The 17689-nt window shown below is 35.1% G+C and overlaps 1 protein-coding gene and 1 long non-coding RNA gene across 13 annotated transcripts; one reads left to right on the forward strand and one right to left on the reverse strand.

Annotated features, from left to right (window-relative positions):
• Positions 1-13: 13 nt before the first annotated feature.
• LOC110929936 lies at positions 14-3173 on the reverse strand. Of its 12 annotated transcripts, none has more exons than XR_002587517.2 (6): positions 2851-3173; positions 2593-2712; positions 2096-2297; positions 1529-1650; positions 1018-1281; positions 14-306 (listed from the first exon to the last, which is right to left on the reverse strand). It is a non-coding gene; the product is annotated as an uncharacterized LOC110929936 (long non-coding RNA). The 12 variants fall into 12 exon arrangements; XR_002587523.1 differs by having other exon boundaries at positions 1018-1077; positions 1220-1281; positions 2593-3173; XR_002587524.1 differs by having other exon boundaries at positions 1018-1077; positions 1174-1281; positions 2593-3173.
• Positions 3174-6477: 3304 nt separating this feature from the next.
• On the forward strand, positions 6478-8576 carry LOC110932200 (protein FAR1-RELATED SEQUENCE 5-like). Its single transcript, XM_022175553.1, has 3 exons — positions 6478-6511; positions 7432-8242; positions 8348-8576. The coding sequence occupies exons 1-3, from the start codon at positions 6478-6480 to the stop codon at positions 8574-8576; spliced, it is 1074 nt and encodes a 357-aa protein (XP_022031245.1).
• Positions 8577-17689: the final 9113 nt, after the last annotated feature.

Consider the following 17689-nt stretch of genomic DNA (forward strand, 5'->3'; position numbering starts at 1 on the left):
ATGAACTCCAATGTTAAACTTCAACCAGAGGCGGCGGTTGTTTTTCATGAGGAATTGCTAAAAAAGAGAGAGTTTCTTATATGTACGAGCCCATGGCATATGAATTTGGAAGCCTTTTTAAGCACATTAAATCATTCTTAGTGTGCTAAATCTTTAGTAAGCCAATGTTACAATAACTATATCATAAGAAGTAGAGCATATCATACATGTCAGCTCTTCCAGCCGGTCTTGCTTATCGGCCTTTGCAAAGACATTTGATGCAAATCCTTCCAGATAGAGATGATCATCAGGCCCCAACTAAAGTGACTGCTACAAATTTAAGATAGAAAAACCATATCTTTAGAATTAATTCATATAGAATAAATCAATCTGACATTAGAACTTGGTAGTCATGTTAAACACACTATGTATTTACAAAGAAGTAAAATATTGGATGATATGATAGTGCTACATGTCAACCCAATTCGACCCTTTTTGACCCAATCCCAGCTAAGGCCGTTACCCCAAGCCTCAACCCACCCGACTTGCCCATTTTGCACATCTACATAAGATAATCGATTTCATCACGCCAACGGGAAAAAAGTGTTTACAAATAGCCCATCTTTTTCCAAAATAAAGCCAAAGCTTAGAAAATTGGTCAAATGAAAGGGGAGTCACCCAAAGTGTATTTTTTAACACATACCCCCTTAAATCATTTCATTTACAAACTATTTAATGAAAGAACTATAAAAATTGTCAATAAAAAGAATTTTAGGTCAATTGAACACAACTCACTTAAACTTAAAACGTGTTTTGACCTATTACCCAACCGGCCAACCTTCCCATTTTGCCACCTATATATTATATCCAACTAACACATAACTAAAAGCCCCACCATTACTATAAAAATATCTGACAAACGAAAAAATACTCAAACCAAAAGACGGGCTACATAGATTGTATGAATTGACTAACCAGTATCCTTAATGCAAAAAAAAAAAAAAAAAATATGGTCCACCATAATAGAGACCAGTGTACCTGCTTCTGTTGATTGATGCCAGAAGACTGAGTTGCTTATATCCAGCACATATAATAGTGCTTCAAAAAAATTTAAAAACCAAGTGACGATAATAAAAAAGAAATAAAACCTCTTGAGCATGTGGATTCACATCTCCTCTATTTAGAAAGACATACAGTTCCGTTAAGAAGCGAATAAGAGCTCGCAATCTTCACTAACTACTTCTGGCCCTATCCATTGCAGCCGATTTTGATCGTATCTTGGTTGAATTATGTCGAGAAATACTAAAATAAATCGAATCAAATAAGAAAACCATATTAATTATTTCAGCTAAAAAAAGAGTATATGGATTAGAATTTTGATTCTTCTCGAACTGCAACCTTTCTACTTTTTTGTATTTATGCAATTCTCACACAGATATTTTATCGAGCAGTTGCTATGCATACTTTTAAAACAGCATACTTGGGTCCAAATTTGTTTAATTGAGCTAGAAGAAAAAACACAAGTTCAAACAAGAAAGCATAACTTAACCTGATAGAAGTATTGGTGTAGGACTATCTCGATGAGCTTGCCTTGTCTGGATCCACCCATTTTGCGGTATCACGTGAATGACCTGTATGAGAAGAACGGGTACGCCTTCTTGTTTTTTTTTACTACAAAACCCAATTTTACACACCAAATTCAATGCAAATGCTATTTTTTATATTCTAAGATGTATTCAAAAAGTAGGATTAGGATCAAATACAAAGGATCCTAATTGTAAGAAGTGTAAGAAGGATTTATAGAGTGACAAGTGTCCAATAACCTAAAAAAACCCACTAATTATATAGTTTTTTTTTTGCCGGGGGGGGGGGGGGGGGGATGGTTTAGGTTTTTGGGTGGGGGGGGGGTTAGGTTTTTGGGTGATGGTGGGGTGGGGTGGGGATGGGTGTTTAGGTTTTTGGTGGTGATGTAGTAGGTTTAGTTTTAGGTCATTGGACATTTGTCACTCTATAAATCCTTCTTACACTTCTTACAATTAGAAGCCTTTGTAGAATAACTTGACCCCAAAAAGTAAACTTAACAACAGATTATACAAACAAATAATGGAAATCAAACCTGTTCACTGTGTCCTTGTGGGAAGTACCTTATCCATTGATTCCTTCCACCATGGTTTGTGACAGTTTTGCTTTGCGTATAAATTCAGCAGTCGAAGACAGTTGATGTCAAACAGGTAATGGAAAAGGAAAATTTATGCTAAATTAGTTGAAGTTCTTCGACGATTACGGTCGGCATCGGTTGATTATCTTCCGCAATGAAGCTGCAATACGTAAAAAATGAATAATTGATAACATCTCCAACATGTTTACAAAGTTGTAGAAAAATTGGCATTGGTTGTAATAACTCATACACTCCACTGTCATGAAGAATCAATAGTTTTCTTTGAGCTAAGGTATTCCAACTAATTTGTTTCATTTTTCTATTTTATAAACATAACTCAGATCAGGTTACAAACAATAAACATAAATTGAAGGCTTAATGAATTAATGGACTTATCTTTCAGAGATTTAGAAACAAAATAAGCAATACCACATATATATCGAAAAGGTGCAAACCTTGCTTTGAACCACAATCGGGAAAACTGCACTTGATTAAATTAGCATTGCCAATTTCAACTTCCTCTTGATTATCATGCTAAAACCCTAATAGGCAAAACTCAAAATTCGAAACAAACACTGTGAAATCGAAACGGGTGTTCAATTAATCAACCGAAACAGAGGAAAGCAAGCGAATTCAAAAGGAAATTTTGAGGATTGGGGCGAATAATTGAAATAACATAATACCAATTAGAGCATCAAACTGCAAAAACATACCTAAAATGAAAACAAATCACTGTCCTCGTTATTGCGAGTTTAATCTGAGATGGCTTCAATCTGAATACCCTTCGAATCCATTGCAGTATGCCGTTCACCATTAATAGAAAAATTAGGGTTACAGAAAACTGACCTGCGAGACGAAGGGCGTGTTTGGGATTCCTTCTTCTCAAAAGTGTGGGCTTAAAATAGTAGACTTCAAGTGAAACAGACAGGGAAACCAATCGCCCGGTAAATGGAAGGGGTAGGGTACTCTGAAGCCATTCAATGCCCGACGCTTTCTAAAAGTTCATGGATGAAATCCCTATACCCTAAGGCGTCTTAAAATTTGGATCACTTTCCTAATCTATCTCTTTAATATGGCTACTATTCTCTTGTACATTATGCTTTTAAATTTGTATGTTTGGCAAAATTACAATCTTGTACACCACTTCTCCTTTTTAATATATTGTAGATTATAGATAGATATGAGTAGGGTTCGCACGGAAAGTGTATTTTTCCTAGAAAGTCTAGGAAGCGATCTGGTCCATCCGATTGGTGTGTTTAAGGGTTGAGATTAAATCAATGGCAATCTTGTAATATTTGAGTTTAACTAATTGATTGTTTTAAATGAGTAGGGGCAATTTTGTCAATGGCCGTGTTTTAAATCAATTAGATAACCGCCTAGTTCCTAATTTCAAGCGATTTTCCCTCTCTCTCTCTCTCTCTCCAAACCCATCTTGGAAACCCCAATCCCTACCAAAAATAACTACAATCATGGAAGAAGATAACTTTAGAAACGATGGAGAGCACCGGATCAAATTAAAACACTTCTCCATCTCCACCATCTCCGAGTTCATTATCACCATTCAAATATTGTTCTTATCATCTCCGTTTTCTTGACGATGTGTTTTAACAGCAAGCAAATTAATACAGTTGTGTTTTAGCAGCAAGCATATTCATACAGTTATGGTTTAGCATCTAGATTCATACAGATGTGTTTTAACAGCAAGCAGATTCATACAATTGTGTTTTAGCATTCAGATGTGTTTTAACAGCAAACAGATTCATACAGTTGTGTTTTAACAGCAAGCAGATTCATACAGATGTGTTTTAACAACAAGCAGATTCATACAGTTGTGTTTTAGCATTCAGATTCATACAGTTGTGTTTTAGCATCCAGATTCATACAGATGTGTTTTAACAGCAAGCAGATTCATACAGTTGTGTTTTAGCATTCAGATTCATACAGTTGTGTTTTAACAGCAAACAGATTCATACAGTTGTGTTTTAACAGCAATCAGATTCATACCCTGTGTTTTACCATCTTTATATTGTGGGATCTATAAAAAAATTGACTTTAGCCCTGTAAACTGTTAAAACACAGCACCAAGAACATGCTAATAAATTCCAGTAATCTTCTGAACAATGTAATATGCGATGTAATGTGACATAGACAATAACATAAAACACATTCAGATTGTTAAAATGCAAAAGAACTGTTAAAACACAACCTGATTATATATTGACTTCAGAGTGTTAAAACACACTGACTTCAACCTCTCTGACTAGTAACACACATCACTAAGAACATGCTGATAGTTTTCAGATAAACACATTGACTTCCAGATTTGAATTCGAAAATAATAAAAATTCCGAAAATCATGGAATTTTAGTTAATGAAGATACATTCCAAAAATAAAATTAAAATGTGAAATTACATGATAGCCCTTCTACTTAAAATTCCTCAATGACACATGTCCAATTCTTATTCCTTCCTAGACTTTCTAGGAAAAATAGACTTTCCACCCAACTCCTACTCTTATATAATCAATTTATATTGTTTAGTATTCGAATATATATGTTCAAGAATTTTTATTATATTTTTGAAAATATTTATTATAATTGGATTTAAGATAATGATTAGCGATATTCATATATTAAATTAAAAAGATTTAAGATAATGATTAGCGATATTCATATATTAAATTAAAAAGATATATTAAAAAAATTATAAATAAAATTATAGAATTGAAGGAGAGAATAACATGTGTCATTTCATTGGTTTCTTTTATTATATAGTATAGAAGATATAGATTCGTATTCCTATATTTACATTAAAAACTACTTTTTCTCTCACATTTTTAATTAAATAATATCTTTTATACATTTATTATTATTTTTTCTCTTTCCTTCACTCACAACCATTTCTAAAAATATTAAAAAAATTTATAAGGTTTTCTCCCTCTAGATATTTTTTCCCATATATTTACAGATAAATAGTAACATCGCCGTATATTTTCTTTCTCCTTCACTCATAACCACTCAAAAACACTAACAACCATTCCTTATAATATAAGTAAACTCACTCACATATTTTGAACTTCTTTAGTGTGAATGGTCATTTGTGTACCCAAGCAAAGAAAGAGAAACTCTGATCTCTCTATTTAGATTAGTTTAATTGAAGTATGTTTCATCTGATAATATGCTTCTTAAAAATGCAGTAGTTTGTAAATTCTTCATATAAAGAAGAAAACATTAGTATCAAATACAAAGACTCCTAAAAATAAGAAGTCTACAAAGGCTCCTAAAAATAAACACATTACACAAAAAATAAAAAAAACTAAACCCCCCACCCACCAAAAAAAAAAAAAAAAAAAAAAAAAAAACCTAAATATCCACTACCACCAAAAAAACCTAAAACCATTAACAAAGGATTAGGGCTCGTAGATTTAACCAATTGTCTACAACGAGGTGAAGATTGTGGTGGCGACATAACGAAGGAGCAAACGATTTTGGCGGCCCATCGCTAGTGGCGATGCAGACATTTAATCACATTTTGGCGTGACAAATTTTGTAAAGCCATCCTAGACGGGAACCAATGCTTAGAGGTTTAATTTTAATTATGTAGTTTTCATTTTAATTAAGTACAAATAATTATTTAAGTTTTTATTTTAATTATTTACTTTTTATCTAATAATTTAAATACATTAATGTTTAATCTCTAAATTTAGTTTTGTATTATTATATAAAAAAGTAAAAATGTGTTCCCCTTGCAGTAAAGGCACTTGACGCACCCCTTGCCGCTTCCACCCAATACACCTTTATGAAAAACTGCAAAAAGTTACCTATGATGAGTCGACCCATCAGTCAACTCGGACTCGGTCATCTCTTTAAAAATAACAGCAAAATGTGAGACTATGAGTAACTACATAATGTCAACTATGAAAAAGTCAATCAACTTCTTTGCTTTCGTGGCTCATTGGTATCCACTGAATGCACAAACAGTCATCCACACCTTAAGTTATATATATATAGAGTAGGAGTTGTGTGGAAAGTCCAATTTTCCTAGAAAGTCTAGGAAGCAATAGTATATTGACATGTGGCATGGATGTATTTTAACTAGAAGGGCAAACATGTAATTGCATATATTTTTTTATTTTTGGTAATTATCTCAAATAACCATATTTTTGCATGTTCGTATTTGTAACCGATTATATGCATGATATGCGGGATTATAGTTTTTTTTTAATCCAAATCTATTCCAAATTCCACGAACACGAAACACATGTATATATATTATAATTTCGATCATTCTATTCTTCATCAGCATCGTTCTTATTCTATATTAGTTCAGTCTGAAAAATCATGGCTTTGAACACCCTTGCTGATGTTGGAGATGGTAATTACAGTTACTTTTGTAGGCTTTTGTGTTGTTTTATTATCATGTTTATGCAAATTCGTCAGTTTGTTCCTGATGCTGTGTTTTAACAGCAGAGGTGTTGACGTTTAGTGTTCATTGATTCTATAAGATGACCGATGTTTTTCTAATCTGAAGATTAATTTTTTTTCCTTAAGATATTTCATGGTGTGTTTTAAAATCCATACTTGTAATTTATGTGCAAAAAACCATCATGTATGTTATTGGTGCTGTGTTTTAACAGTCATACAGATTCAGGTTGTTTGTTTTTTAACCGTAATGTGTTTAACAAGTTATGTGTTTTAACAAATCTTTGAGGTTGTAGTCAACGGTTTATATAAATCCATTGAATTGTGTGTTTAAATAGTGTTGTGTTTTAACAGTTATTGAGGCTGAAGCCAATTTTTTTTATAGTTCCATATTGAATGGTGTGTTTTAACAGTAATGTGTTTTACTAGTTATGTGTTCTGTTATAGTTTCTTCTTGAATGATGTGTTTTAACTGCAATGTGTTTTACCAATTATGTGTTTCAACAGATGTTGAGGTTGTGCCAAACCATCATCTTGTTATTGGTGTTGTGTTTTAACAGTCATACATGTTCAGGTTGTTTTTGTTCATTGATTCATATAAGTGGGCTGATGGTTTGTAGTATTATGGTCACCCTTTTCTTACATATTTGAATGGTGTGTTTTAACTTCCATAGTTGTAGTTTTTTGTTCTGTTTATTTAAACTCTGTCTGAGAAAAAATCAGTTTGTTATATGTGATGTGTTTTAACAGTTATTGAGTTTGAGGTAAATGTTTTTTTTAGTTTCACCTTGTATCATTGAATCGGTGTTTTTTAAATTGCATTATTTTTGTTTATAAATGTGTTTTATACACTTTTTTTGTCATGTGTTCTAGATGCACCTAATTACCAATTACGTGGTGTTGAACAAGTATCTCCAAACACTGGAACAAAGAGATATATTCCAGATTCACCCTCTTCGTTGACGCCAGCAGAGGGAATGTTATTCGACACAGTTGATGACGCGTATAACTTTTATAAAACTTACGCAGAAGCGGGAGGTTGGACTGTAAGGAAGGGCACACAGCACGAGAACCGTGGTATTGTAATAAACAAGTACTTTTTTTGTTCAAAGGAGGGTCAAAAAGACTTTCGACCGGTCGATACCTTAGTTGAACAGCCGTCTGATAGGTGGGTACGTAGGGTACCATCCAAAAGGACCGGATGCCAAGCTGCGATCAGAATAAAGCTTACCGATGCTAAGAAGTATTTGCTGTATCATTTTATAGAGGCGCACAACCATGATTTTGTGCATCAAGAAGATTTACATCTTCTCAAGGAAAACAGGGGTATTAATCGTGCTCACGAAGAGATGATAAACAAGATGTCACATCTCAACATTGGTCCTGTTCGTGCATTTAACATTATGAAGGAAGTGTATGGTGGGTTCGACAAAGTCGGTGCGACCAAAGTCGATTTTAAAAATTTCAAGAAAGAATTAAATCTTTTTATCGGAGAGTTTGATGCGGAAATGTTTGTCAAGCGACTGATGAGGAAAAAGGAGTTTTTACCGAACTTCTCTTGTGAATATGAAACGACAGACGAAGGTGTGTTGAAGTGCATTTTTTGGGCCGACGAGGATATGAAGAGAAATTATTATATGTTTGGGGACGTTATATCATTTGATGCTACCTACAAGCGTAATAAGTAATGATGCGTTTAATTTTTTATATATTCAATGTGTTTTAAAAGTTACTGTGTTATAAATTCATCATAATCTTTTTGTCATCGCTGATTGTGTGTTTTTTTAAGGTATAACATGATGTTTGTCCCTTTCACTGGGATTGATAATCATAATAGGAATGTGACACTTGGTGCTGCAATTCTCGGTTCTGAAACGGCAGAGACGTATAGCTGGTTACTTAGGGCGATCAAGAACGCATATGGGTACGCGCCTCCCGTAATCGTTACTGACCAGGACCCTGCGATGAAAAAGGCTATAGCGGATGTTTGGCCTGAGTCGAGGCATCGATTATTGTAACAACCCTCGTCAAAACCATTATGTATTGTATTATTTTATTCAAATAGGAAGACCTAATTGAAACACCCAAGTAATTCTGCACAAACCCTGAAAGTTTCAGAGCAATCGGAATCAGGATCAGGGCCCCTAAAACTCAGGGGGGGGGGGGCAAAACCTAGTTGACGATTATCTTCATAAAAATGTTGTCTAAATGCTATTGGCCGAATTGTCGACTCAGCTAGCCTACCTATAAACGTGGCAACCCTATGGTGAAAAGTAACCTGTCGCGCCACGCGACAGGAACAAGGGGACCCCTCGCGTGGCGCGAGGGGGACTAATTTCCAGCTATAAATAGTAGAGGTTGGGACTGGCTTCTGGGCGTTGGTTCGACGAAGAAATTCGCTTCAGACCCCGATTTCTGTTCTGTTTATCACAATTAACACACACAAACCTCGAAACGCTGCCGCAATCAGGGTATTAGCACAATCGCTGCTACGATTCATTTTCCGACGATCAATATATCCAATGGATGTTTAAGTGCCGCCCATATTGGGTTATACTTTGTCGTTTGTCGTTAATTCGATAAATGAGTTGAAGTATTATACTTTGTCGTTTGTCGTTAATACGATAAATGAGTTGAAGTATTGCACTTTGTCGTTCGTTGTGAGAATTTGATCTCGTGAGTTATCGTAAATGCTGGATTGATTACTAACCCAGAATTGTGTGCTTGTTATTAAACTTAGGATAAAAAGGCAAATCAGTAGACTAGACTCTGCTCAAATTGAATCAGCAATATATCAAGGATATCTGTAGACTAAACCTTGCCCGTAGAAATCTGCAATGTGAGTTCATTTCTCTTTTCTCACCGTTTGTGAGTCCATACTCTTTTATCACATTTTTATCACCTTTTTGTGATACAATTATATTACAAATGCTTTCTAAAAATCCTAAATGGTTACCAGTTATACTTACAGTGATTAAGTTATTATATTTTATAATAACTACTGGTATGGGAGGTATTATACATTATTTGATTCTCGTTACTATTACCCAGAAAGTTAACATGACCACAATTATAACTAATATTATTCTTAAGATTAAATTATCTATGTATATATATAAATGAGATGGATTTGGGCTATGTGTCCTTTGTCTTTGGCCATCTAGGCTGATGTGGCAATTTGGTTTAGGAGGGAAATCCCAATTAGCTTTCAACAATCACGATTCCAAGGAAAAAAGGCGGGATCCGAATTGAGTTGGGTCGGGTCAACAGAAAATGGATCCTATATGTTATTTTCCAAAACCCTAGACACCACATTCATCTCCATTTTCCTTTCATCTCCCTTCTGGTTCAAGCATACGATTCAAGCATTGCCATTCCGAGTCAATAATCTTCATTCTCCTTCATCTTTATTATAAGGTATCTTCGATCTCCCTAAAATAATACCCGCAAAAATGGCCAAAATTGTTCACCGAAATCATACCTACCGAATCTCCCTTCTCTATCTTCTTTTTCTTCTACAATTGTTCATCGTCTCATCGGATCTTCAAGATTTTATCAAGATCAAAGGTAAATATATCTAATCGAACCTAGATCTGCGTTGTTTATGTTATTGTATATACAAAGTTGTTTTTATAAAGATTGTTTCGATTGCTAAAAACCATTTGTTTTCTCATTTCTATAGATCCGATAAAAGAAATTAAAGGTGTGTTGTTATTTATGTTATTCGATTGTATTATACAAAGTTGTTTTTATGAATATTGTTTTGATTGCTAAAAACCATTTTTGTTCTGATTAAAGAAATTAAAGGTATGTTGTTATTTATGTTGTTCAATTGTATATAAAGTTCATTTTATAAAGATTCTTTCGATTTCTAATAACGTTTTCTTTGTTCTGATTTCAGTAGATCCGATCAAACTTTATCTTTTTCTTTCTTTGGATTTCTAATAATCTTTGTTCTGATTTGTAATAACTTTTTCTTTGTTCTGATTTTTGTAGATCTGATTTCGGACTCCGATAATTCGTCAATCAAAAGAGGTTAGTTAAGTGTTATAGTTGTTTTATCTTTTTTAAGTTTGTAATATGTAATTTTATATCCTTTCTGTTCATTATTTTTTTACTTATTAATATATGTTCTGAATGATTTATGGTTTGTATTTTCTCATGGTGAACCCTCAATCTTTTTTGAAATTCGGACTCGGATTGTTAGTCTACCAAAATAAGTTATGTTGTTCTGAATTTTGTAGATCCGATCATAAAATTGAAGGTATGTTGTTTTAGTTTGTTGTTTATCTACTGTGCATCTTTAATCTAAGCGATTGAACATTTATATTTTTTTTGCAAACAATATCAAGATCAGAGGTTTTGTTATCATCATCTACATTCTCTGATTTATGTAGTGTCTATGAACGTTAATCATGTATTGGACATTTATCAAACTCATGTATTGGACATTTATCAAACTTACTGATTTTTGTTTATTTTGATTTTCATGTGAATCCCTAAATCTTGGATAACAATCGGACTCCGATCATTCAATAAGCAACAGAGGTTAGTTGAATGTTATGTGTTTTCTCTTTTTTAAGTTTGTAATATTGTTTTGTCAGAATCTTTGCTCCACGTTTCTATTGTTTTGTTTGAAGCTTGATTGAATATCATATTTGTTCTTGAAGTTTAATGGTTTGATCCTTGATGTTTGACAATTGAATTTCAGATCATGATAACGGTTCGGTGCTATCCATCCGTTTGTTCCAAAATTATTATTGTTAATTTTTATTTCCTTATTTAGAGGATATATAATAACTTGATTTTAAATTCAAAATTTTGATTTGGAGTATAATATGGAAGTAAATGATTTGGAGTTAATAACATTAATTGGATTTCCTTTTTAGGTGAGTTCAATGTACCTAGACATGTTAATGGTTTAAAATTTAGAGTTTTATATATAATTTTGATTAAATTCTTCCAACATATTATAGTAATTTTAAATTTAAATTATATTTGATTTATTTTTAAATAAAGTTACCTGAAATAGAAGTTGACTACATTCATTTTTTATAATTGCTAATTATCCTAATTTTTAATAACCTCTAATCGACAATTATTGGTTTCTATATAACTAATTAGATTCAAATTATTCAACAATCATATTAAAAAATTTATTGGTTTTTACCGTATATGCTTTAAATCATTAAAATAATAGATACGGAATTGAGTTTTGAACTTTCACTGTATTTTAGATGATTATGTCCTTCAAGATGCTAACATTTGTATGTTTTCTAATATCGTTTTAATTATTAGAAGCCTGTTTTAAGAATATATTAATATTTTTTAAAAATGTCAACAAATGTGTTTTTAGTATATTTCGCTGATAATTTCCTTATTTAGATGATAGATAATAACTTGATTTAAAATTCAAAATTTTGATTTGGAGGATATTATGGAAGTAAACGATTTGGAGTTAATAACATTAATTGGATTTCCTTTTTAAGTGGGTTCAATGTACAAAGACATGTTAGTGGTTTAAAATTTAAAATTCTATATATAATTTTGATTAAATCTTCCAACATATTATAGTAATTTTAAATTTAAATTATATTTGGCTTATTTTTAAATAAAGTTACCTAAAATAGAAGTTGACTATATTCATTTTGTATAATTGTTAATTATCCTAATTTTTAATAAACTTTAATCAACAATTATTGGTTTCTATATAGCTAATTAGATTCAAATTATTCAACAACCATATTAAAAATATTTATTGGTTGTTACATATAAGTTTTACATCATTAAAATTAAATTTTAAGCTTATATGTTTTTTGTTTCGATTCATAGGAAATACCGTATGTAACACCTCGAAATTTTGTGTCCAATGATGTGTTAACACGTGTCATTTGTTTACACGTGGCATCTATAATAAATAAAGGACTAATTTTGACAAACCTTGAAAGTACATAAATTCGAGGGTTATAAATGTCAACAAGGGTAAATATACTGTATAGTATCCCTAAATAATGCTTAAACCTTCAAACGAATAAATTATAGATCGTACAAAAATAAAACGCGGAAGAAAGTGAGAGATTACAAACTACAGGGGTTAACTGTGTCAACATGTTTAATAATACCTCTGAGTGACCCTTTAACGTTCCCAAGACTTTGTAACGGTATTATACCCTCACTAAAATAATATATATGAATTTCGCGAAGTTTCGATATGAAACGAGAAAGTTACGATCGAATTCGATGAAGAAGGGTTAAAAGCGTCAACAGTGAAAGTTAAGGCTTTCCAATATAATTAATAAATAAACCGGGGACTTAATAATGCGGGTAATTGACACGAGGCCCCTATCGGTAAATAACCGAGGGCCAAACCGCAAAGTTACCCCTTCAGAACCGAAAGGCCAGGTGAATCATTACGAAAGATTTCGTTATTAATGGCCCGATTCTGTAATCATTATAAAAGATTTGAAAAATCCTGAAATTTTAACCTTAGGCGACCCGCATAAGGTTTAAACCTAAGTTGAGGCGGGCCGCGAGCTTCCTCAACTACGCGTCTGATCTTCTGATCCCAGGCGACCCGCGTAAAAGTTGCATGGAATGTCCATGCGGGTCGCGTACGACGCCCAGATGCAGAAAGTTGTAGTTTCTTGACTTTTGGAGCTTGTGAACGATCATGCACATAATTATGAGGCATGGGCGACCCCTACTCGACCCATAGCACTCAGGGGACATCTACCCATCATCATGGTCAGTATAGATTGTTGTGTAGTGAACTAGAGGGCATGGTTGCACTATAAATAGCACCATTGTGCTCATAACCTTCATCACACTCAAAACACACTATCTGATCATTCTAAGGAGCTCTCTAGCTTTTCTTCTGCTCCATAAGCAAGAACACAACCTCTGTAAGTGATCTAACCCTTTGTGGTGTCACATTTCCTTAGTTATGGCTCATAAACGCAACCGTCGTAACTAGCGGTTGTCATTGCAATATCTTGCAAATGATTCAGTCTTATGACGAATCAAAAATGGTTATGAGTTGGTATTTATGTGGGTATTAAACCTCTAAAATGGTTCCCCCTGATCACCACTCTAACTATGTCAATTATCGAGTCAAACGTGCGGTTAAAAAGTCAACAGAAAGCTATTTTAGCGATTTATGCATAATCTGTAATATATATGTTATGGAACCTGTTTTGACAATCATAAAACATGATAATAAGTATATAAACTTGTTTGCGCTCGTTTGAATCGATCATTTACTATATAGAACCGGTTCGGAGCCGAATGTCGCAAAAGTTTGACTTTTGTTTTGACTTCAGTTCTGACCCGTTTTAGTGAGGTATAAATATACCCTAGGACTCTCTTAGGACCAGGTCACATGTTGGTATAAGCCTCTGTGGTCGGTTCATGAGTTATCCGAGTCTTTAGCGCATTTCCGTCATTCGCCTAAAAGTTGACCGTAACGGCCTTTTAAAATTAAAACGAGTATTTCGGACACGTGAACGGACCAAAACCTTGCTTGTTAAAATATAAGCATGTCCTTAAAGTTTCACGTCAATCCGAGGTCTAGAATGAGAGTTATGCTAAAAGGCGCACTTTTAAGAAAGTTTTGTAATTAACGGCGCAATTAGCATAACGCCCATCTAACCCAAGTTTTCGTCACCAAAACTTTTACCCACTGTGGTAAAATAATATTTTGGGAATTTTAAAGATTTTTAATAATTTTTACCTTGCTCATAACCTGCGGTTATGGCTACGGTTCGGTAAATACCGAATATGCCCCTTTTGACCAAAACGGGAGTTCTACAAGGTCTTTTGACCCGATTCCAATTGCCACTGGTTTTAAATAATAAATAAAGTATTTTAAGCTTTATAAGCTGTTCGGGAAACTCAGATTTCCTGTAGAACTCGAAAATCCCTTATAAAGTCTTTAAAATGACCGAAAAGCCCCTACGGGGCATAATATTGACTTAAACTCGTTACGGGCATTACGGAAGGTATCCTACTGATACCAAAATACTTTTAAGGCATATTGACTTAGGAAATAAGCGTACGACTCTTATGGTTAACCGTTTCGCCTATTTGCGCACACGGTACGGCCCACGGAACTAGTTTTCGTGCAATAGCCGATATGGGTCAAATTATATTATTTGAACCCCAAAATCCAGAGTATGAACTATAAACCCATATAAAACAAGTCACTGAACTTGTCGGGTCCAAATCATACTCCATTCTCGGTTTTCGCCTTTTCGTGCGAATTAACCATATCTATATATCGGAATCAACCGGTTTAAGCTACGGCTAATACAAGGACCGTTAGGATTCTAAGAGGTTAATTAAAACCTTCGTTCCAGATTAGGAGCCCCAGTAAAAGCTATCGGAGACTTGATCTAAATTAAGGATTAATACTTGCAAAGGTAAATACTTTTGACTTATTTCCCCTATATGGGCTTGGGTTACGGTATATTAATACCGCTTGATTGAGCATTATATACTTCCATCGCTTAGGTGGTTAATTGATTAAATATGATTGGCTCATTTAAACAGTTTTGTTGCTTATAAGCCTTTGGGGGGTTTAATGACCGTTGTCCCGGATATCCTCGGCATCATTTTACGAAATGGCCACGACCATCGACATCCCGGTGTAGGCGTACACCCGGTATAAAGTGTCGACATTAAAACTAAAAGACGTAGCCGTTGGTTTCTGTACTACGGTTTTACGCAAACGTGGTGTGTCTATAAATCTTTAACCCGGCACGACCCGGGCTACTGAACGCATAAAAGAACATGTAAAACGTTCACAAGATCATTATGAATTTTCCCAAGTTATGAAAGAGTTTGTGCCTTGTGCATTCAAATCAATTTTAATAAACATTTTCAAATGTGTCAGTTGAATGTATTTACCAGTGTAAACTGACGTATTTTCCCCAAAAAGATTAAGTGCAGGTATCTAAACGTAATTGGCTGGTATTAGCTCCCTAGCGTCGGGATAAGCCTCGCAAGCTTGATTGCAGTATCTAATGGAACAATACTTTACCTGTATTTACGATCCACTGTGGATATTCAACTCTGTAATACATTGATAATAATCAGAGGTTGAAATTATATATTTATCTTATGCTTCCGCTGTGCATTATATAATTGTGTGGTTTGACTATATTGTTGCCAACATCGTCACGGAAATCCCCCACCGGGCCCACCGGTGAGACACGTGGAAATCGGGGTGTGACAGGTTGGTATCAGAGCCAACATTGAGTGAATTAAACACTATCCTAATGTGTTTAATCTCAGTGACACAATTGCACATACTTGAGTCTAGACAATAACTTAGGACAAATTCGGATTAATACTCCTTTTTGTCTTTATTTTCGATTTGATTTTTAATAAGTTTTGGAGCAGGAAAATGCCACCTGTTATATTCCGAGGAAGAGGAAGGGGACGTAGAGGCCGAGGAGAAATCGTGACACATCACGATCAAGAAGCTGGACCATCTGGTACAAGACATCCTTCGATGACAAGGAGCGAAGAGCCACAACGACGAAGAGATCTTTACGAACCAGCGAGGCATTCCACTTCGCACAGCTCGACGCCATCCTACCGACACTCCTTTGGGCCAGACTCAGAAAATAATCCCAACAACCCACAACCTTCCTTCATACCTCTACAACGTTCGGTATCGCACCGAAACTACGACGACCCTAGTCCATACTACGTAGCTCAGTTTAATCCGGCTGACTACATACAGGAACCTTCAGGATTTGTTCCGCTTGGTCCTCAAGACCACTTTTCTGAAGATCCCATGGAGGAAGATGAGGATCCAACTGAACCAGCTCGTGGTACGCCCACGCACCCGATAGAAGTATCTGATGGATCTTCATATCATGGTCCGCAGTATCAAGGCCCAGACAGCTTTATGGCCTTGTTTGACCGACATGAGTGGTATAACACACCATCTCATCAGACATCGCAACCGAGACATCCACAGGATCCCTCTGAGGATTCACGCTTTGAGGCAGTTACGCCACCACCTCCGCCACCGGCACAACCAGTAATACCTGATCCGCCGAGGCGTAGGAGGACCAATGCTCGTATGTCTACACGAGGAGGAGGGGGTAACCACTTCAGCACTCCTCGACATTCTAGTAGTAGCCACTATCCGCCACTACATGAAGAAGGACCTTCAAGTCCTATACAGGAGGCGAACTCCGCACCTACTGCACGAAATTCGCCACCATTTGGGTATGACCAACCCATACCAGCTTACACAGGTCCAACGGCTTACAACCCGTTTGAACCGTCGCAAGCACAATACAACTACGGCTATGAGCGCGACCCATATGTGGTGTCGGCTAGATATAATGCGCGCTACCCTGACGGAGCACATGGAAACATGGGACCACCGGATTACTCAGCTCATGGGTATCCAATACCTCCCAGACCTCCAGTTCCGCATCAAGCGCCACAACCACGATTCTCTCCTCCTGAGCAGGAAGAAATACTCCATCGACTAGATCGTGTGGAGAGAGAGTTCGAGGAAGAAAAGAAAAGCCACCGAGGATTTCTCAAGGGCTTGGCAAACCTACTAAAGGGCAAAAAGAAGAAACGTGACCACTAGCCCTTAATAGTTGTACTACTGTAATTTCTACTTTGAAATAAGTCCCTACGTGGACAACTTATCGTATTTCAGTTCCTACGTGGACTTATCTTTAGTCCTTACATGGACACCTATCTTGTACTAGTCCCTGCGTGGACTTGTCACTTATTATAAAAACTCTATGGAGGTATGTATTATTTGAAAGACCCGTTTAGGGCAATATGTAATTGTATTTGAGATTTTGGAATGTATGTTATGAGTTTTGTTTTAATATATATAAAAATAAATCAAAACCATTCCTTTTACATTGATCTGCCTAAATAAAGAATCTTAAGGGGGTGAAACCTAGCTTGGGGTCTTTTAAGATCAGCCAAGATGGTACGACCTAGCTGAAAAGATTCTGATTTCCCTGTTAACCTCTGTACGCATGTTAACATTCATGGCAGATGTGATTCGTTATAATCACGCACGTCATTCCTGTACAATAATCCTTTAAGGATTTCAAAACCCAACTAAATGATTTATAAAATCGCGGGT

The sequence above is a fragment of the Helianthus annuus genome, chromosome 3 (assembly GCF_002127325.2).
Source record: "Helianthus annuus cultivar XRQ/B chromosome 3, HanXRQr2.0-SUNRISE, whole genome shotgun sequence".
NCBI classification, from domain to species: Eukaryota; Viridiplantae; Streptophyta; class Magnoliopsida; order Asterales; family Asteraceae; genus Helianthus; species Helianthus annuus.